We start from the raw sequence: 20,680 nt of genomic DNA, 5'->3' as shown, positions 1-20,680 counted from the left end.
TATTGGAGCTGACTCATTAGAAAAGACCCTGATGCTGGGAAAGATTGAGGGCAGGAGGAGAAGGGCATGACAGAAGATGAGATTGTTGGATGGCATCACTGACTTGATGGACATGAGTTTGAGCAAACTTCAGGAGATAAAGTGAAGGGCAGGGAAGCCTGGTGTGCTGCAGTCCATGGGGTCTCAAAGAGTCCGACACGACTGAGCGACTGAGCAGCAAGTGCAAAGAGAGCTCAGAGCTGCTGGGTGTGGCCTGCTGGGAGCAAAGGAATCTCATCAAGGGAGGAGCTGTCTTTTTGAAAAGCAAAGGGAGGTGGGTGCAGCCAGGAGCAGCTGAGGACTCAGAAAGAGAGGCTGCCGTGGGTGGGGCTGTGACTGATGGGTGGAACCTTTATGGGTGGAGCCTGTCATGGGTGGGGCCTCAGTGGGTGGAGCCTGCAGCTGGGAGAGGAGGCTGGTCTTGGCTTGCAGCTGCCTTGAGTGCCGAAGAATTGATGCTTTTGAACTGCGGTATTGGAGAAGACTCTTGAGAGTCCCTTGGACTTCGAGGAGATCTAACCAGTCCATCCTAAAAGAAATCAACCCTGAATATTCATTGGAAGGACTGATACTGAAGCTGAAACTCCAATACTTTGGCCGCCTGATGCGAAGAGCTGACTCACCGGAAAAGACCCTGATGCTGGGAAAGATTGAGGGCAGGAGGAGAAGGGGACGACAGAGGATGAGATGGTTGGATGGCATCACCGACTCAGTGGACATGAGTTTGAGTAAACTCTGAGAGTTGATAATGGACAGGGAGGCCTGGCGTGCTGCAGTCCACGGGGTTGCAGAGTTGGACTCGACTGAGCGACTGAGCTGAGAGCACCAGGCGGGAGGCAGGCCTGGGGTTGAACTCTAGCTCCACCCCTTCTGGCTGTGTGGCTTTGGGCTGGTTATTGACCTTCCTGAGCTCAGTCTCTAGCTCTACCAAATGCATGTAACGATATCCACCTTGCTGGGTGGTTGTGATGACTCCAGTCAAGGTCACACCAGACTCTGGGCACTTCCTTTCCTGGGTCAGAAAGGCCAGCACCTTTGGGGCTTTGGCTGTGGAGGAGGTGACCTTACCGTCTCTGGAGCAGACCTTAGGTGGGGCAGGCGCAGAGATGGGGGAGGGGGTGGCCTGGTACAGACGGGGTGGGGCTGCCTGGGCTGGAGGTTGGCGTGGCGTTCTGGTTTGCTATGGGTGGGTAACTAACCATCCCAAACCTTCATGGCATCAGACAAGCGTTCTGTGATACTCACAGGTTCCGAGAAGCAGAGATTTAGAAAGGGCTCCGTGAGGGTGTTTCATCTCTCTTCCATGGCGTCTGTGGTTTCAGCTGGAAAGCGAGAAAGCCTGGGGTGACTCAAGCCCTGGGGACTGGCATCTCTGGAGGCACCCCGACTTGGGGGACGTGCGGGGTGGTCTGAGCTTCCTCACAGCCTGGCCACTGGGTTCCCAGACTTGGCATCCTAGGAAGCCGGGCAGAGGTCTGTGGCACTGTGACTTGGGTCAGGGCAGCGGCAAAGGTCCACCCTGGTCCCGGGGAGAGTCTCAGAGCTCACCGATGAGCAGGAGGAGGGTCAAAGCCAAGTGTTGAGAGGAGCCTGCGGGTGGGACTGGTGTTCAGCCATCTTTACACGTCCAGTCAGACACGTGATCAGTTCTGTCTGCAGACACTTGTGCTGAAGCCCCGGGTCCAGTCCTGAGACCCCAGGTGGAGCGGTGCTTGTCACTGGCCTCCAGGAGCTGCCGTCTGGCCACGGGGCAGTTCCTGGGCTCAGCTGAGGACAGGGCTGCAGAGGGGTCACAGAGACCACGCTTGTCGGGAATCTAAGAGGACACACAGCTTTGCACGGCGATGGCACCCCCGTGGGCCCCTGCCGCTCGCTCGTGAAATTATAAACACAGGCCTGGAGACGGGTCTCAGGATGAACATTCCTGTGCCTGGGGGTCAGCGTCAGTGCGATGAGCTTCCTGCGAGGGGTTTCCACGTCTGTCTCCACCTCTGTGCCCTTGGGTGTGAGCTCCTCAGGGTGGAGGACCGTGTCTTCCTTGGCCCCGTGCCAGCAGGAGCTCGGCAAGGAGCTGGTACCACCCCAGCTTCGCCAAGGACGGATGGATGATGTGTCTGCAGAGGCTTCAGGCCTGGCAGTGCGGAGACCTTTGCAGCCGGCTCACTGGGCTCAGGCTGCCCACAGCCTTGGCAAGACGGGCCGGATCAGAGAGCCGCATCCTGGTTCCCGCTTTCATTCACAGCCAGCCCTTAAGGAGATTAAGATGGGGAGTGACTACAGGTGCTTTGCTTTGATTTACCAACACATAACAGCAGGAGGCTGAAATGGCACCCCACTCAAGTGCTCCTGCCTGGAAAATCCCATGGGCGGAGGAGCCTGGTAGGCTGCAGTCCATGGGGTCACTAGAGTCAGACACAACGGAGAGACTTCACTTTCACTTTCCTCTTTCATGCACTGGAGAAGGAAATGGCAACCCACTCCAGTGTTCTTGCCTGGAGAATCCCAGGGACGGGGGAGCCTGGTGGGCTGCTGTCTGTGGGGTCACACAGAGTCGGACACGACTGAAGCGACTTAGCAGCAACAGCAGCAGCAACAGCAGGAGAGGCCCAGGCCTGTTCCTGAACCGGACGACCTGTAAAGAGTATCTTGAGGGCAGGGGAGACAGATGCCCTAAGGTCTTCGTGCCGTCAACTCCCTGTTTAGAAAGCCAGTCTAAACAAACCCCTGTTCTGGAGGCTGTGCTAGCTGCAAGATGCTGGTGGTCACCAGGTGTGTGAGTGCCGTCTCCCAGCTGGGCCTGGCCGAGCGCCCCTTGCTCTGTCTGCACTGGTCCCCGCTGCCGGGAGCCAGCATGAGGAGCTCCGCCCGTGGCAAAGGTCATGAGGAAGGAGGCTCGGCATATGCAAAGCAGGGATCAAGCCTCAGGAGTCCCCCTGGAAATTCTCGAGCATCTACCCCCAAAACCAGAGTCTGCCTACTTTACTGCTTTGTGCTCTCACCTTCACCTCTGACTTTACGGGGGGCTGTCCCCCGCCACTTCTTTCTGAAAAAGAGTTAACTTAGAGCTCCAGTTAATAATAATTCCTGGGCGTGATAAGAGTGTTTCAACCTACAAACTCCTCTGAAGGTTCTCTAGCCTGCCTGACTGGCTTGTCTGGCCACGTGTGATTGTTCACAGCCTCCCAACCGTGAGAGGCACGAGATGCTTTAAACCTTCTAAAAACAGGTTCTTTAGAGAAGTTAGAAAAGTATTAGTATAGTATAATGGGCTGATTAGAAATTGTTTTGGTGAAGGGTTTTTCATTTGTTGAGCCAATGTTTACTGCTAAGTCTCCACATCCCCTGCCCTTACACACATTAATGAATATATAGAAGAAATAAGTATTAACCTTTGATATTAATCACATTAGACCTTAGGCTAAGCAAATTCTTTCCTTAATTAAAACCCACTACACCCTCACCCTATAGGAATGTAACTTTATCTGGTACCTTCAGAAGGTGGTGTCTGTTTTAAGAATAATCACCCCTGGAGAAATAAGTGTTCTGGTTGACTGACTGCTGTCACAAGGAGAGGGTCATAAATTGTCAGCAGGCCCCCTGGCTAGAAGCTGATGTAACACCCCTAAGACCTCTGTATACATTTGTATGAAGCACCTGACTTTAATAACAGTCAGGACTGCTGACCCCTCGTGACTTTTGTATAACATCTCAGTGTATAAAAATAGACCCTGGAAAAATAAAAAATGGGATCAGTTTCTCGAAAGACTGGTCTCCCCATGCTGTTCTTTCTCTCACCTTCTGGCTGAATTCCATCTGGGGCGTGGAGGCTCGTCAAGCCTACTAATTATGCCTGGGCTTCTAAGATCTGACCAGGGAGGCCTTAGTGTCTCCTCTCCTTCGGGAGAACACGAGGACGCCTGCGGCCTACGTAGGTGACGTAAATTCCTTGCCTTGGAATTTTACTAGCTTTCCACGTAAACCAAGTTATTCAGCCCTTTTCTCCACTGAATTTTCCCACTGAGCTATCCTCATTCTATTACTCTTTATATCTCTAATTAATATTTAATTAAAGCTATTGTATCCAGTTCCCGAAGCCGTCTCCCCTTCGAATTTCCCTGGATCCACCGGGGCTGGGCCCCGGCACCCCGGCCCTAGGGAGCGACACTTCTCAGACCCGGCCCCTGGCCCACGAGGTGAGTGTGGTGCTGTGCGCTCGCTGCTGCCCTGAAGGTGCCTGTGCGGCGTGCGTCACCTGCTCCTGGAAGCCCTCCCTGACTGCACACAGGTCCACCCCCCTGCAGCACCTGCCCACGGCCCCGTAGCCTCCCTCGGTACGTCTGTGCCCACTGTCATGGTTAGAAAGAAAAGCCTGAGAGAGGAGGTGAGAACTCAGCACCTGGGATCTGCTCTGGGTGCATCAGAGCCCCAGGAGAGGCTGTGATGCACGGTCGTATAAAGCTTATTCAATATTAGAGCAGACTTACAAAATGTGGAGACTCCACACCAGCTGTTGGCATGATACAGAGAGCAAGATGGAGAGTGCTACAAAACCATCATGCTGATGGAGCATGGCTTCCCCTTGGATTCCCCGAGGATGCAGGGACTCCATGTCCCAGTAGTGAAGTGGATTGACCCTGAGAGCAAAGCCTGGAAAATAAGCTGAACAAGGGCTGTTGGTCCTTGGCCAAGCCAGCAGGGCCTTCACGGGGGTCCAGTGTTAGCCAGACCCTTTGGGAAGGGACAGGGCCATATGTAGAGGCTTGGAAGGTGAGCGGACTGAGCGGAGATAAACAGTTTGAAGAGTCCCCGATGACCACAGAACGTTGTGTGCTTTGCTGTCTGGAGCGTAAGGGATGAGAGGAGTCCCTGGAACAAGAGAGGCACCTGCCCCCGACCCCCACTCGCCGGGCCTTGCGTGCGCCCTCTCCTGCCTCCTGCCACACCCGTGCCTGGCCAGTTTGCACACCCGCCTCCCCGAATGCCCACCGTGAACAAGCAAGTGCACGACTGGGACTTGCAGAGCAGCAGGTGGCAAAGGGGATGGTGGTATTGGACACCCGAGCAGCAGGGACCCTGGCCGAGTCCCTGATCCAGCCACCTGGCTTTGGGAAAGTCCCCCGGCATCTCTGAACCTCTGTGTGTACTCAGTCAGGACTCTGCGCCCCCCATGGGTTGTAACGCACCAGGCTCCTCTGTCCATGGGATTCTCCAGGCCAGAATACTGGAGTGGGTAGCCATTCCCTTCTCCAGGGGGATCACCCCAACCCAGGGATGGAACCCAGGTCTCCTACATCGCAGGCAGATTCTTTACTGTCTGAGCCACCAGGGAAGCCTCTATATCTTCATCTGTAGAATGGGGGTGACAGGCCATTTCCGTGGCGGGGGGTGTGTGGTATGGGTCAAGTGAGGGCCAGGACTGGGTCTGTTTTGTTCCTGTGGGACCTGGGCACATAGTAGGTCTCAGGCGTTTGTTGGGTGGGTGCATGAACGGTGAACAAGGAGGAGAGCTTTGCTGGCTGGAGTTGGGAGTTGCTCCCATCTTGGCTGAGCACCCTGCAGCTCTGCCACCAGAATGAAGTCGTGGAAACCTGCAGTGGTTTCCACGGTTAGGGCGCCAAGCAGGGTCAGGGAAAGATGCTGGGAAAGATGGAAGGCGGGAGGAGACGACAGAGGATGAGATGGTTGGATGGCACCACCGACTCGATGGACATGAGTTTGAGCAAGCTCCGGGAGTTGGTGATGGACAGGGAGGCCTGGCGTGCTGCAGTCCATGGGGTTGCAAAGAGGCGGACACGACTGAGTGACTGAACTGAACTGAATGAAGGGTCAGGGTAGATGCCCTGAGGCAGGAGAAGGCCAGCCCGCCATGCTCCTGCACAAGCAAGGATCGCGTGGAGGGGAGGCAGCGGACATGTGTTCAGGTGGCATCTCAGCAGCTTCCAGGTCCCGTGATGAGAACGCATGGCACGTTTGCTCACGAGTCTTGAATGAGGCCAGGCTGGTGAATTTCTCTGGACAAAGTGGGAGATCACCCCCAGGCAGGTCTGTGCCAAGGGAGTGAAGCGGAGAGTGGGACGTTCAGTGGGTACACCAGCCGGAAGGGAAATCTACAGGCCCCCTGATGCTCTTGCCCGGTGTCCTGGGGGCCCCCACCGCGGTGGACATGAGCTGAGAGGTTGACATCAGCCTTGGCAGCAGTGCTTGTGGGGTTCAGCCGCCAGGACTGCTCCCCGCATCGAGCTCCAGCAAGGTTCCATGCTGGGTCTGCGTGGATCCCATTTGGATGGAAGAGAAAGCCAGGACAGGCTGTTGATGAGGCTTTGGGGTGAGCAAAGGTGTGGCCCCCAGCAGCTCCAGGTCCCCTTCCTGCTTCCCGAAGCTTCTGCCCTTCCCACTCCGAGTGACTGGTTTCCCCCTGAGACCCTGGAGAACTAAGCCAGCAGCTATTGGTCGGCAACACCTGTCAGTCATCACCTCCAAGCTCTCTCCACTTCACCTGATTCTGAACGGTGCCTCCTGAGACCAGGCTGCACATCACAGATGCGAGCGCTGAGCCTTCTCAGAGCTCAACCAGCCCTCAAGGTCACACAGCTGCCCCCTGCATGGTGGGCCCAAGCCCAGCCTTGCCAGCTGCTGTCTTGGCTTGGCTCCTCCAGGCCCTGGATCTGGTTGGTGGATCAGAATTGTACCCAGAGGGATCACAAGAGAAGGGTCACAGCGACTGCCAGGTCAGAGCCAGGAAGCCACGAGCCTCCACTTTGAACGCGGGTTCCGTGTTGATGTTACTGGTAATTGTTCTCTTATTCCCAGCAAGGCTTCCCTGTGCTGGGATTTCATTTTCACGGGGCGGGATTAAGTGGTCACAGCCCCGTGGGATTGATCCTTACCACTTGACTTTATGTTTCATGTTATTATCGCAGTTAGGGACTTGTTAAATCAAATGCTAGAGCCAATCTGGAAATTGTAGCGAAATGAACCTGCTGGGTTTGGGGTTAGGTCTGGAGTGTGGTGGTGCCCACTCTCTTTCTCTCTCTCAACTTTTTGTAATAGGCTTTGTTTCTTAGAGCAGTTTTCAGTTTACAGGGAAGTTGAACAGTAAGCAGGGGGTTCCCAGGTCCACCGTCACCCAGACCCCCCGTTTCTCCTGCTGACGTCTTTCCTGTACATTCTCTGCGAGCTTTGTGTGTTCCGCGTTTGTCATGATGGATGGACTAGTTCTGATGCGTTATTATTATGTAAAGTCCGCAGTTACGTCAGCCGTCGCTCTTGGTGTTGTGTGTTCTCTGGGTTTGGATGAACGTATAATAATAGATGGGCTTCCCTGGTAGCTCAGCTGGTAAAGAATCCGCCTGCAGTGCAGGAGACCCTGGTTCGATTCCTGGGTCAGGAAGATCCCCTGGAGAAGGGATAGGCTACCCATTCCTGTATTCTTGGGCTTCCCTAGTGGCTCAGACAGTAAAGAAGCTGCCTGCAGTACAGGAGACCTGGGTTCAATCCCTGGGTTGGGAAGATCCCCTGGAGAAGGGAAAGGCACCCCACTCCAGTATTCTGGCCTGGAGAATCCCCCTGGATGGAGGATCCTGGCAGGCTACAGTTCATGGGGTCACAAAGAGTCAGACACGAGTGAGCGACGGAGCCCAGCAGAGCGTAGTAATGTCTGTTTACCACCGTGAGATCACACAGAACTGTTTCTCATGAAATGCCCTGAGCCCCACCTGTTCATCCCTCCGTGTCCCCGGGCCCTGACGCCCGCTGCTCGTTTACTGTCTGTGTGGTTTTGCCTTTCTTGATGATGTCGTGGGGTCAGTCGTGCAGCATGTAGCCTTTCCAGACCGGCTTCTGTGACTCAGTAACAAGTACCTGAGGCCCCTCCAGGCCTTTTCATGGCTTCACAGCTCATCCCAAGAGTTCTTTACGAGACGAGGTCTGGCCCGAACCACCCCATCCCCATCTAAGGGCCCATTCCTGCCCTGTCCTGCCACGCAGGGGGTCCTGATTCCCTCTTGTTGTGTCCACGTGCCAGCCGGGCCGCCTGCCCCGGCCTCAGCCCACTCACTGGGCGGCAGGAGAAGTGGCCGTGGCCCTCGCTCTGCAGGCTTCTGTGAGCACTGGTCCCCTTTGCAAAACACCCGACTGGTGCAGCTGCACAAGGTCCGAGGACTGAGTCCACCTTGAGGGGTAAGAAGTCCCAAACCTCAGATCCGCAGAAGCCTCAGGCTGGGACCCCCGGGACTAGCAGGCAGCCACAGGTTGGAGGGGACAGCTGAGCAGGGGGTACCCACAACAGGCCCCCTCTGGGCAGTGTCTACTTCCCACCACCAGGGGGCAGCACCCTGCTCTCACCCAGCCACCCAGAGCTCCAGGAGGATGCTCCAGGCAGCAGAGCTGGTGCTCCCACCAAACGACCCTCTTAAAGCAGCTTTCACCCCAGACCAAGTATATGTCCATTAACCAGGAAACTGGCCATGCCAGGCTGTGAGTTCTTGCGAATGACAGCGGCTGTTGTGAAGGCGGGAGGAGAAGGGGAGGACAGAGGGTAAGATGGTTGGATGGCATCACCAACTCGATGGACATGAGTTTGAGTAACTCTGGGAGTTGGTGATGGACAGGGAGGCCTGGCGTGCTGCAGTCCATAGGTCACAAAGAGTCAGACACGACTGAGCGACTGAACTGAACTGAGCTGTTGTGTGTTGATCTCTTACGGTTTGCGGGACTCTGGGCTGCTTGCTACGCAGGCCTTTCTACCTGAGGTCCTAGCCACCGCTGGGGCAGGCGCTGTGAGCAGAGGGCGGATGGACAAACACCTGGGTGGCCGGGAGTTCCAGGTCACTGCCTGCTGGAGGTGAGGCTGGGCTGTACCCAGGCCCGCCCCTGACACTGGTCCATCGCACACAGGTGCTGCTGTGAGACCTTGCGTGCTCACTCATGGAGCCGCAGGGCACGCCGTCCTTTATATGCTTAGTGGGTGAGAAGACAACATTCGTTCCCCCACCAACCCTCCCCCAAATCTTGGTTTAGTCTCCGATGCGGACGGGGTAACTCAGGAGCCTCTCAGCCCCACGTGAGTCCCAGGCAGCCCCAGGGCGGTGTACAGCCGTGAGTCAGCTCTGCCTGAGGTTTCAGTCCTCAGGCCCAGTGGGGAGTCTTTAATTCCAGCCCAGGACCCCACCCCCCAGCAGTTTGATTAAGTACTGGATGAGGGGGTTTCTGTGAGGATCGTATAGGAAAAGACAGTGAGGGGCAAGCCTGCTGCTCCTGGCACTTACACCAGAGTGGAGGTGTCCCCACGGCACCCAGGGCCGCCGGCGGGGCTCCGCAGCCCTCGCTAGGCTCCACACCGTCCAGTGTGCCGTTTGGTCCTGACCCGTCTGAAACCTCAAGGCGGTGCTTAATGCTGGGTCTGGGGTACTGGGGGTGACGCCAGGGTATTTGTTTGTGGCAATTGTCTCCTTTCCTGTACCTGCTTCTCCAGACAGGGTGACTTTTTAAAATATGAAAGTGAAAGGTGAAAGTGAAGTTGCTCAGTTGTGTCCAGCTTTGCGACCTCATGGACTGTAGCCCGCCAGGCTCCTCTGTCCATGGGATTCTCCAGGCAAGAATACTGGAGTGGGTTGCCATTTCCTTCTCCAGGAGATCTTCCCAACCCAGGATCGAACCCGGGTCTCCCGCATTGCAGGCAGATGCTTTACCATCTGAGCCACCAGGGAAGTCCTGGTACACATATATATATTTTTTAATATATATGTCTATAATTTGCTCACTTATTTACTTCTGGGGTGCTGGCTCTTCCTTGCAGCACGCGATTTCTCTCTCCAGTTGCGGCGAGCAGGGGCTCTTCTCTAGTGGCAGCGAGTGGGTCTCTCACTGCGGTGGTTTCTCTCGCTGCACAGCATGGGCTGTGGGGTGCCCAGGCTCAGCAGCTGCGTCTCCGGGCCCTCGAGCACAGACTCAGGAGTCGTGGCGCGCGGGCTTAGTTGCTCCGCGGCACGTGGGATCTTCCGGGATCAGGGATCGAACCTGTGTCCCCTGCATGGGCAGGTGGATTCTTTACCACTGAGCCATCAGGGAAGGCTGATGGCTTTTGGCCCCAGACAGCTGCTCCCCTGGGGTCTTCAGAGCCTCCTCCTGGAAGGCCTGGTGTCCCTGCATGGCCCGGCCCTCTCCACAGGCGGGACCAGAGGAGGGAGTCCTGCACTGCGGATCTGCGGACCCACAGTGGGGATGGTGGGGAGAGGGGATCTGGAGGCTGTGGGGCAGGCTGGAGGCTGGAGGGGAAATGTCCTCTGTGTGACACCCGCCTCCTCCAGCTTTACAGGAGTGAGGACAGCTTCTGTGCCTAGCACTCCATCAGGGATGGTGCTGAAGCAGTGTCTGTGCACGCATCGTGCATCTGCTTCTGTGTGTGTGTGTGTGTGTGTGTTATGCATATGTATACTATATATTTGTGTGTGTATGTGTGTGTCTGTCCTTGGCGTGTGGATGTATACTTGTGTGTCTCTCTGTGTGTCTGTGTGTGAATGTGTACATGTCTGTCTGTCCACGTGCATGAGTGTGTATTTGTGTGTCTCTGTGTGTCTGTATGTGTGTCTATGTCTTGTCTGTCCGTGTGTGTGAGTGTGTGCTTGTGTGTTTGTGTCTCTGTGTGTATGTCTGTCCATGTATGTGTGAATGCATATTAGTGTGTCTGTGTGTGTATGTCTGTCTTTCTGTCTGTGTGTGTGAATGTGTGCTTGTGTGTTTGTGTCTGTGTGTATGTGTTTGTTTGTCTGTGTGTGTGAATGTGTATTTGTGTGTCTCTGTGTCTCTGTACGTGTGTGTCTGTCTGTCCCTGTGTGTGTGAATGTATACTTGTGTGTCTGTGTGTCTGTGTGCGTGTCTGTCCGTGTGTGTGAGTGTATATTTGTGTGTCTCTGTACGTGTGTGTCTGTCTGTCCATGTGTGTGTTAATGTATACTTGTGTGTCTCTGTGTGTCTGTATGTGTGTGTCTGTCCATGTGCGTGTGAGTGTGTATTTGTGTGTCTGTGTGTGTGTGTCTGTCCGTGTGTGTGTGAATGTATACTTGTGTGTCTGTGTGTCTGTGTGTGTGTCTGTGTGCGTGTCTGTCTGTCCGTGTGTGTGAGTGTATATTTGTGTGTCTCTGTATGTGTGTGTCTGTCTGTCCGTGTGTGTGTGAATGTGTATGTGTGTGTGTCTGTGTGTGTGTCTGTCCGTGTGTGTGTGAATGTGTATGTGTGTGTGTCTGTGTGTGTGTCTGTCCATGTGTGTGTGAGTGTGTGTGTGTGTGTGTCTGTATGTGTGTGTGAGTGCATATTTGTGTGTCTCTGTGTGTGTGTGTGTCTGTCCGTGTGTATTTGTGTGTCTCTGTGTGTGTCTGTCTGTATGCCTGCAGCTCCCTGGCTCCTGACCTCTGGACCTCTGCTAAAACCTCAGAACTCATTCAGCCCAGAAAAGGGGGCCAAGAGCCCTGCTTTGTGCAGCCCTGACCTGGGGGATGGTGGGGTCGGTGCCCCAGCCCCCTGCCCTCCTCCTAAGGGATGCCCTGGAGGGTCTCCGAGGGGGAGAATAGCTTGACAGCACACTCTCCTTCTTCCCCACTGCTTCCTGCCACCTGGGGTCCCTTGGGTACACCGCCAGGACCCAATCCTTGCCTCAGCCTCGGGTCAGGTGACCCCAGGCTGAGACGGAAGGTGGGACTGGAAGATGTGGGTCCATGCTAGGCTGTGCGCTCGGAGCTGGCTGAGCTGGAGGAGGTCTGCTTCCATCCCTGCGCCTGGCAGAGACCCAGAGGCAGGCAGAGGAGTGGACGAGCTTCCCCGTGGAGGAAAGGGGATCAGCTCCTCTCAGGGAGTCACATGAAGCTCGGTAGGGGGTGGGGGAGGCAGTGCTGTAGGCTGGTATGGAAGCCCGCCGGGCAGAGAGCACAGCCCACACTGGCCCCAGCAGCCTGGGTCCACCTCCCACCCAGGACCAGCCTGAGAAGGGCGAGCCTGCCCCTAGCCAGGCATGTGGGATCCCCACCCCCATGCTCTTTCAGTAGCCTCCCAGGTCCCCCAGGCCTCCAGCCCCATCAGGCCTAAGAGGAGCTGGTCCCCAGCCCCTGGTCATCCCCTGACCACCTGGCTGTGGCCACTGGGCTGGAGCTCCCCGGGCACGGCCGCTCCGTGGGCCCCAGTGACCTCACACTGGCCCCCGTAGGCGCCTCTGGAGGGTGTGGGTGAGCGGCGGCCCTTCCCGGAACCCCCGGAGCCCCACAGGTGGGCCCTTTGGCCATCCACCCTGACCCATCCCTCTGAGGGTCTCCATGACCACCCTCAGTCGTGGCTGGCTGTAAGGGGGGACAGTGATGGTACTCAGGCCACCGGCCCCAGGCCACAGAGTGGGTTCGAAGTGAGCTCACAGGAGGATGCAGTCGTTGTATGGCACAGGACCTAGGTTCCCGTCTGCAGAAGGACTCGCGAGCTCAGCAGAGCCAGGGGTGGGGGTGCCTTGCTTCTGAGGCCCCGGAGGGCCAGGGAGGTGGGGGACAGGACCACCGTCAGGGTCTCCCATCTCCTGCCCTCCGCTGGCCCCCCGATGCCCTCTGGGTCATGCTAGGAGGTTATGCGGGGCCCGTAGAGCTTGAAGAGGTGCCGGTTGCTCACCTGCGCCTGGCGCATCCCGCTTTCTAACGCTGCTCCTTTTCCCCTGCAGTGTCGGAGCCGCAGGCTGCTCCCAGCCCCCCGGAGAAGCCGCCCAGCACGGCGATCCTGTGTAACACCTGCGGGAACGTGTGCAGGGGCGAGGTGCTGCGGGTGCAGAACAAGTACTTCCACATCCAGTGCTTCATCTGCAAAGGTGAGCATCCCGGCCGTCCCCACCGCGGGGCCGGGCACAGCGCTGCCGTGCAGTGAGCCCGCGTCCCCAGAAACTCGTTAGATCTGGGCTATTGCAGAAACTGATCCCCAACCTTCCTATACCGACGTGATCTTTTCAGCATGGCCTGCCTGCATGCCTTCTGGGGCTGACAGGAGTTCCTGTCTGAGGGGGCAGTGGGTCAGAGGACGAGCTCTGGTCCTGGGTAGCATCTTCGATGGCTGTAGCCGTGTCAGAGGATTCGGATCCACTGGCCAAAGTGGCCACCTGGGCCCAGAGCCACGCAGTAAGTGGCCATTGCTGGAGGCGTGAGCTCGGCACCTTGGGGTGCACGGGGCCGGAGCTGGACCACGAACCTCAGGCACGCCCCGTCCTCACCGGAGTGGGACTGAGAACGTTACCACTTGCTCCAGGTGAAAATGACTTTTTATCTGGCTATACAAAGTGACATGTATATGCACTAAAGTCAAATAGATAATTTGATATTCAAATATCAGAAAGATAAGAGTAAAATAAATCACATGAAATCCCCCTGTTTGAGGCTTTCTGGAGCATCCTTCCAGCCTGCCCTTCCTCCCTGCACTGAAGTTAGTGCATATTCTGTCGTGCCCAAAGGGATTTCGTGAATTTACATTTAGTTTCCTGAAAACAGGGCTTCCCTGATACCTCAGTTGATAAAGAATCTGCCTGCAATGCAGGAGACACCGGTTTGATGCCTGGGTCGGGAAGATCCGCTGGAGAAGGGATAGGCTTACCCACTCCAGTATTTTTGGGCTTCCCTTCTGGCTCAGCTGGTAAAGAATCTGCCTGCAGTGCGGGATACCTGGGTTCGATTCCTGGGTTGAGAAGATCCCCAGAGAAGGGAACGGCTGCCCACTCCAGCATTCTGGCCTGGAGAATTCCATGAACTGTATAGTCCATGGGGTCGCAAAGAGTCAGACACGACTGAGCCACTTTCACTTTCCTGAAAAGAAATGAAAAGTAGCATTTGGGGGAAGGGATGGACAAATCAAACCAATCTGACACAGTGTCCAGACTCAAAGAATTTATACATGCGTGCTAAGCTGCTCGGTCCTGTCCCACTCTTTGCAACCCTATGGACAGTAACCCACCAGGCTCCTATGTCTGTGGGATTCTCCAGGCAAGAATAATAGAGTGGGTTGCCATGGCCTTCTCTAGGGGATCTTCCCAATCCAGGAATCGGACTTCCATCTGTTATGTCTCCTGAACTGGCAGGCGGGCTCTTTATCGCTGCTGCTGCTCAGTCGCTTCAGTCATGTCCGACTCTGTGCGACCCCATAGTCGGCAGCCCACCAGGCTCCCCTGTCCCTGGGATTCTCCAGGCAAGAACACTGGAGTGGGTTGCCATTTCCTTCTCCAATGCATGAAAGTGAAAAGTGAAAGTGAAGTCGCTCAGTCGTGTCCGACCCTCAGCGACCCCATGGACTGCAGCCTTCCAGGCTCCGCCGTCCATGGGATTTTCCAGGCAGGAGTACTGGAGTGGGTGCCATTGCCTTCTCAGTCTTTATCACTAGCGCCCCCGGGAAGCCCATGTAGTTTTAAAGATTTCTCTTAGTGACCCTGCAACCCCACCTTACCTCTGGGCAGCACGTGGTGTTGTCACAGCCTGCCACCCCGTGGGTTTGAACACCGTCCAGAGATGCAGGGAGCTTCACAGATGGGCCTTGATGGGCCCCAGGCAGTGAGGGCCTGGGCTTCCTGGTCGAGGTAGGGAAGCAAACACGCCACATGTAAGATGACGGAGCACCGTGGCTTCTATCAGCTCCACGGGGCCCGTTAACTGCCTGAGTCCCTGCAGCCTGTCGTGGTCCCATGAGGTCCCACTGTGTGCCAGACCTGGCCTTTGAAAGCGCTGAGTAGGAAGGCTTGAGATCTAGCTTGGAGGCTGCGGTCTGGTCTGGTCAGGAGACAACCTACCAGCTCAGTGGGGACAGTTGGCCCTTAGTGGTCAAAGCCGAGGGCTGGGAAGGGCCCCCGGGGGTGCAGCAGGGCCCCCAGGGAGCCCGCTGGTCCTGCGTGGCGCCCGAAGTGGCTCCATCTCCCCTGGCCCTCACCTCTGCTGAGCGCTTCCTGTGAGCCCAGCTCTCTTGTGTGTTTCCTTCTAAAGCCCCCCAGTCTTGGGGGGCGGGGTGGCTGTGGCGTTATCTCCACTGAAAATGAGGATTCAAGGGTGGCTGTGACTCACAGGTGTCCCCTGGGGGAGCCACTGGCATGAGTCGGAATTGGGGGGCCCTTCCCATGAGGCTCAGCTCTGCCCCACCCCAGCATAGAGGGACGGGGTGCGGGCCCCCAGCGGGGTCTGTGTCCCTGTGAAGAGGGGGCAGGAGGCAAGGGCCAGGGGGTCAGGGAGGCCACGGTCATCGGTGAGCCAAGACGGACCCTGTGCTCAGTCCTGCCGCCTCACCTGGCTGCCCCGGAGCTTCAGAATCACGGATCTCCTGGTCCACACCTGTCCTTTCCCAGGAGGGAAAACTGAGGCAATGGGGGGACCCTTCTTGCCCAAGGGGGCAAATCCGGTCAGCTGCTGGAGACCCTAGACCCGAAGATCTTCAAATGAGAGCAGGAGAAAGCCAGGGGAGAGAGGGAGGGGAGGACAGATACGGATGAATGGGAGAGACAGAAGGAGCAGACCTCGCGGGAGCCTCGGAAGGAGAGAAAACCCCAGTGGCCAGCTGTGCTCCCCGCCCCTCACTCCACCCACCCCCTCGGGTCAGTGCCACGGTCCCCAGCGGGCCCCTGCCTCCAGCCCGTCTGCCCGGCAGGGACCAGAGTGGGCTCTCCAGGCAGACAGGCCTCGGCCTCTCCCATCACCTGGGATGAAGGTAGTGCCTTGAGCTTACCTGGCCCAGGTAGCAGGCGCAGTGTCCAAGCCACCTCTGCGTTCAGCTGGTGCACCTGGGAACTGGCTGTGTGTGGAGGTGGTGGACGGGGTGGACGGGGTGGGGTGGGGTGGGGAAGGAAGCGGGGAGGGTGGTTGGAGTATGAGGGTGAGTGGGGGTGGTGACTGGGGGGTGGATTGATAGGCGGGTGGAGAGTGGACATGGGGCAGACAGGAGCCCGGCCGGCTGGCTGGAGCTGCGTGGACAGGGTGCCACTCTGCCCCGACGCACACCCTGCGACAGGCCAGGCCTCCTGGCCGGAGTGAGTGTTGGGCCTGGTCCTGCCCCCACCCCTCTGGGCCCAGGCTCCCGCCAGACCTTGTGATGGCACCTGGCTGGACGCCCGGGTGGTGCCTCCCAGGGCTTGTGAACCAGGTGTCTCGGGAGCTCAGATCTCCCTGTCAGGGGTCCGCATGGAGGGGCGGGCCCTGCTGGCCACTCCGTCTCCCCAGGGGCACATGGGCACTGCCCTGGCCCTGGATCCTCCATCCTTGTCTCTTGCTAAGACCCCTGAATGAAGGTCTTCCCTCTCAGGTTCCTTGGAGGGGCCTCCTGGACAGGGGGACAAGGGGGGGCGAGAAAGGAGGGCAGCAGGGAGAGCCCCCACCCCCTCTAGGAGCCCCCCACCTGTAGCCGCATCAAGTCACAGACTCTGTGGGAGCTCTTGTGTTGAGTTCGGTCGTTTGAAAAGAAAACTTGAACCGCTGCCCTGCCCTCAGCCGTGACCCTGTGCCCTTCACTCAACCCTAGGCCCACAGGGCTGCGCCTGTGCCCGGGGACCTTTCCCAGGGCGGACGTGACCCGACACCCTGGCCAGGGCCCTGCCCGACCCGTTTCTTCTGGTCATCAGAGCTGCCCAGGTTCAATCTCCTCTGTTCTCCTTCAGAAGCACGTGCTGTGTTCGTGCATAAAGCCAAAGCCATTAGATTGCTCCTTTTTAAAAGCCGATTTGAAAAGACCCAGGGGAAATGCTTGCTGTGTTTAAAAGGATTGTCTGGGGCACTGACCTTAGGAACTGGATAAAAGGCATTAGATGTCCAGCACCCCACCCATCACCTGCTGTGGCCCACGGGGTTTGGTCGGTGGGGGGGCGGGGGGGCTGCCCCTGGTGACCCGCCCCCAGGGTCCTTCTCTGAGCTCCAGCCTCCTGAGTAGACGTGGGAATGGGTCTGACCCGGTCCTCAGCAGCCGGGGTGGGCAGTGCTGGGCCAGCATCTGGGCCTCATCCTTGAGCCCCAGCAGGCACCTGAGGCGGGTTGTCGTGTTAGGGGGGCAGTGGCAGGAGTCTGTCAGCGTGAAGGCCTGGTTCCAAGACCCCCAGGGATCCACCCACCCACAGGTTCATTCTGTGCCAGGAGCCCTGCCAGCCTGCCGACACAGCAGGGCCCCTGCCCTCAGGGGGTGGCCTTGTTGCAGGAAGGCGGACCCCTTCCAGGGCCCGAAACTGGGCTCTTGTCTGACACTCGGAAATGAATTGTCCGAGGAGACACGTGTGCTGACAAAGCAAGAGATTTTATCGTGAAAGGGCACCCGGGTGGAGAGCAGGAGGGGAAGGGAGCCCAGGAGAACCGCTCTGCCGCATGGCTCGCAGTCTCGGGTTTTATGCTGATGGGATTAGTTTCCGGGCGGTCTTTGGCCAATCATTCTAATTCAGAGTCTTTCCTGGTGGCGCACGCATCGCTCAGCCAAGATGGATGCTAGCCGAGAGGGATTCTGGGAAGTGGACGGACGCGCGGTGTCTCCTTTAGACTTTTCCCGAACTCTTCCGGTTGGTGGTGGCTTATCAGTTCCGTATTCCTTACCAGGATCTCCTGTTATAAAACAACTCATGCAAATGGTTACTATGGTGCCTGGCCAGGGTGGGCGGTTTCGATCAGTGTGCCTCCCCCAACAGCGTGTCTGCTTAACCTGCTGAAAAATGACAAGAACAGCTAAGATTTCCTGTGAGTTTTAAAAGAGTTGTGTTTATTCAAGCACGAGGATTGCATCGTCTTCGATTGATCTTTTATTCACCGCTCATGAAAATGCAGTCTATGAGTCATTGAAGATGCTCTTGGATGAATAAAAGAAAAAACCCAACTTACAGTGTCTTAAATTACATGGGTATTTATCATCTTAACAGGAAGTCTGGAAGTAGCCTTCTTACCCCCCAGAGCTTGTTAATGTAACAGCTCAACAAAGTCATCAAAGACTGGGTTCTTTTTCCACTTCTCCACCCCAGCTGCCCCACCCCCAGCCTTTTGCATTTCAGCAGTGCCTGTCCTCATGGTCTCAAGATGGTTGCTGTAACTCCAAACATCATATCCTCACAGGTTGACACTCAACCCTGGGGAAGTGGTTGGGCAGGGATGTGGGGCAAAGGGGCCCTCCTCCCGCATAATTGCTCTGTGTGGTTAATCAGGGTAATCTCCCTTTGATGACAAACCTAGACTGTTTATTAAAAAGCAGAGAAATCACTTTGCCAGCAAAGGTCCATATAGTCAAAGTTATGGTTTTTCCAGTAGTCATGTATGGATGTGAGACTTGGACCACAGAGAAGACTGAGGACTGAAGAATTGATACTTTCAAACTGTGGTGCTGGAGAAGACTCTTGAGAGTCCCTTGGACTGCAAGGAGATCCAACCAGTCCATCCTAAAGGAAATCAACCCTGAATATTCATTGGAAGGACTGATGCTGAAGCTGAAGCTCCAATACTTTGGCCACCTGATGCTAAGAGCTGACTCATTGAAAAAGACTCTGACGCTGGGAAAGACTGAAGGCAGGAGAACAGAGGATGAGATGGTTGGGTGGCATCACTGACTCAGTGGACATGAGTTTGAGCAAACTCCAGGAGATGGTGATGGACAGGGAGGCCTGGTGTGCTGCAGTCCATGGGGTTGCAAAGAATCAGACATGACTGAGCGACTGAACAGCAGCGACCCTTTGATCAGGGAGGAGAGCTTTTTCCTGGAGGCCCTCACAGGCTTCCTATATGACTCACCAGCTGGAACTGGGTCACACTCACTCCCACCAGTAAAGAGGAAAGGGAGGGCGGGGACTGACTGACTCCAGCCACGTTCCTCCCTTGGTGGGTGTGTTGCCAGCCCAACTGCAGCAGGGTCTGTTAGCACAGAAGACAGCTGTGTCGAATTCTGACCCGAGATCCCAGCATATTGGGGTCCCGCCACCCAGACACTTGCTTGATGTGACTTGGTTCACCCAAATATGAAAATCTGTGAAAGGAGTCACGTCGTTTTCCAGGCCCTCTCGACGTCGTCAGGCTTGGGCTCTGCTGCCAGGTCTGGGTTCCCATCCCACGCCCTGCTCACATGGGTCTCAGACACATTTCTTAGCCTCGGTTTCCATTCAGTAACCCTACTGGGCACCTGCTCTGAGCTGGGCAGCATTCTGGGTGCTTGGGACTCATCCATGAACAAAACAGACATCCTTGTCCTCGTGGAAATCACGTTCCAGGGCCGGGAGACAGAGAAGAAGCACTAGGTAGAGTAAATAAGTAGATTTTTATTATATACTGAAAGGGAAGCGCTAGGGAGGGGAAGACAAGGAGCAAGATGAAGATGGAGTTGAGAGTGCCAGGAAGTCACTCTTTTAAGTTGGGTAATCAGGGCAGTCTTCACAGAGGAGGTGACCTTTGCACGATGACTCGAAGGAGGTGAGGGAAGGGTGTCGCAAGCAGAGGGAACAGCCAGGGTAGCGACACTGAAGCACGCAGCTCTGCCTGGCGGTTTCCGGGACACCAGGAGGCTTGCTTGCCCAGAGCAGTGAGGAGAAAGTGGGGAGGGCTGGAGGGGTTCTTGCGAGGACCCGGGCCCTGACACCGGAGGAGCAAGAACGCAGGAGGGTCCTGTGTGTCTTAGTGTCGTGGCCTCTGGGTGCCGTGCTGATGTGGGGGTCAGGGCAGGGAGGGGAGATGGGCCCGGAGCCCTGGCCCGAGGCCACGGCAGCTTGGACGAGAGTCTGAGGGGGCGTCTGCTTCCAGATTGTCTTAGAACCCAGCCAGCTTCACGGTGTACAATGGGACTGCGGGTGACATGGAAATAGGCCAAAGACCAGGCACACGGCAGGTCCTTGGGGAAAACGAAAGCTGTGACCGTTGTTACAAACACTTGAAACTTGCCCAGGAGGATGAATCTGGTCCTCCGGACCTTCCACGTGTGGCCGAGTCCTGTGCTTTTGGAGCATCTGTTTCCAGCTGGTCGTCCTGCTCACGATGCCTGGGAAGCGCAAGCCCCGACTCCGAAATGCTGAGAAGATGAGAAAGTGAGGCCAGGAAAGCAGCTGCTTTCTGATCCGTGCGGCCCAGGGGCTGAGTGTGCTCATGTTTGCAGAAAGAGTGAAGGAGACAGGGCTAAGGGGTGTGTGTGTGTGTGAGCGTGTGTGTGTGAGTGTATGTGTGAATGCATGTGTGTGTGAGTATGAGTGTGTATGTGTGCGTGTGAGCGTGTGTGTGAATGTGTGTGAGTGTGTCTGAGTGTGTGGTGTGTGTGTGTGCATGTGTATGTCAGTGTGGTGTGTGTGAGGGTGTGTGTGTGTGAGTGTGCATGTGTCTGAGTGTGTGTGTGAGTGTATGAGTGTGTGTGTGTGAGTGTGGGGTGTGTGACTGTGTGTGTGAGTGTGAATGTGCGTGTACATGTGTGAGTGTGCATGTGTGTGTGAGTGTGTGTGCATGTGTGAGTGTGTGTGTCATGCACCAGCTCTGCCTGTAACTTGGTAACAGCAGGTGGGGTTGTCCACAAGGACACACCCCTCTGGGGATCATGGACGGCCACGCCCAGAGCTGGTCTGGGTGTCAGGGGGTGACAGGGACCAAACGCCTGTGTTCCAAAGCGTTCGTGGGAACCGGAAGCCAGGGGAGAGCGGTGGACAGTCAGGGCAGGAAGGGCTCTC

The 20,680-nt window shown here is 56.5% G+C and overlaps 1 protein-coding gene across 13 annotated transcripts in view; it reads left to right on the top strand.

Annotated features, from left to right (window-relative positions):
* The window catches only part of ABLIM2 (actin binding LIM protein family member 2), a 170,234-nt gene that overhangs the window by 37,230 nt on the left and 112,324 nt on the right, over positions 1-20,680 (top strand). For all 13 annotated transcript variants that reach the window (XR_009737171.1, XR_009737167.1, XR_009737166.1 and 10 more), the window contains exon 2: positions 12,731-12,874. Coding sequence is in view for 2 of the 13 variants with exons in the window: in XM_061420938.1 (XP_061276922.1) it covers positions 12,731-12,874 (144 nt within the window). In the remaining 11 variants the exon portion in view is untranslated. The remainder of the gene's footprint in view (positions 1-12,730; positions 12,875-20,680) is intronic.

This window comes from Bos javanicus, chromosome 6 (assembly GCF_032452875.1).
Source record: "Bos javanicus breed banteng chromosome 6, ARS-OSU_banteng_1.0, whole genome shotgun sequence".
Lineage (NCBI taxonomy): Eukaryota > Metazoa > Chordata > Mammalia > Artiodactyla > Bovidae > Bos > Bos javanicus.
Note: the sequence above shows the minus strand (reverse complement) of the source record. Positions and strands in the feature narration are given on the sequence as shown.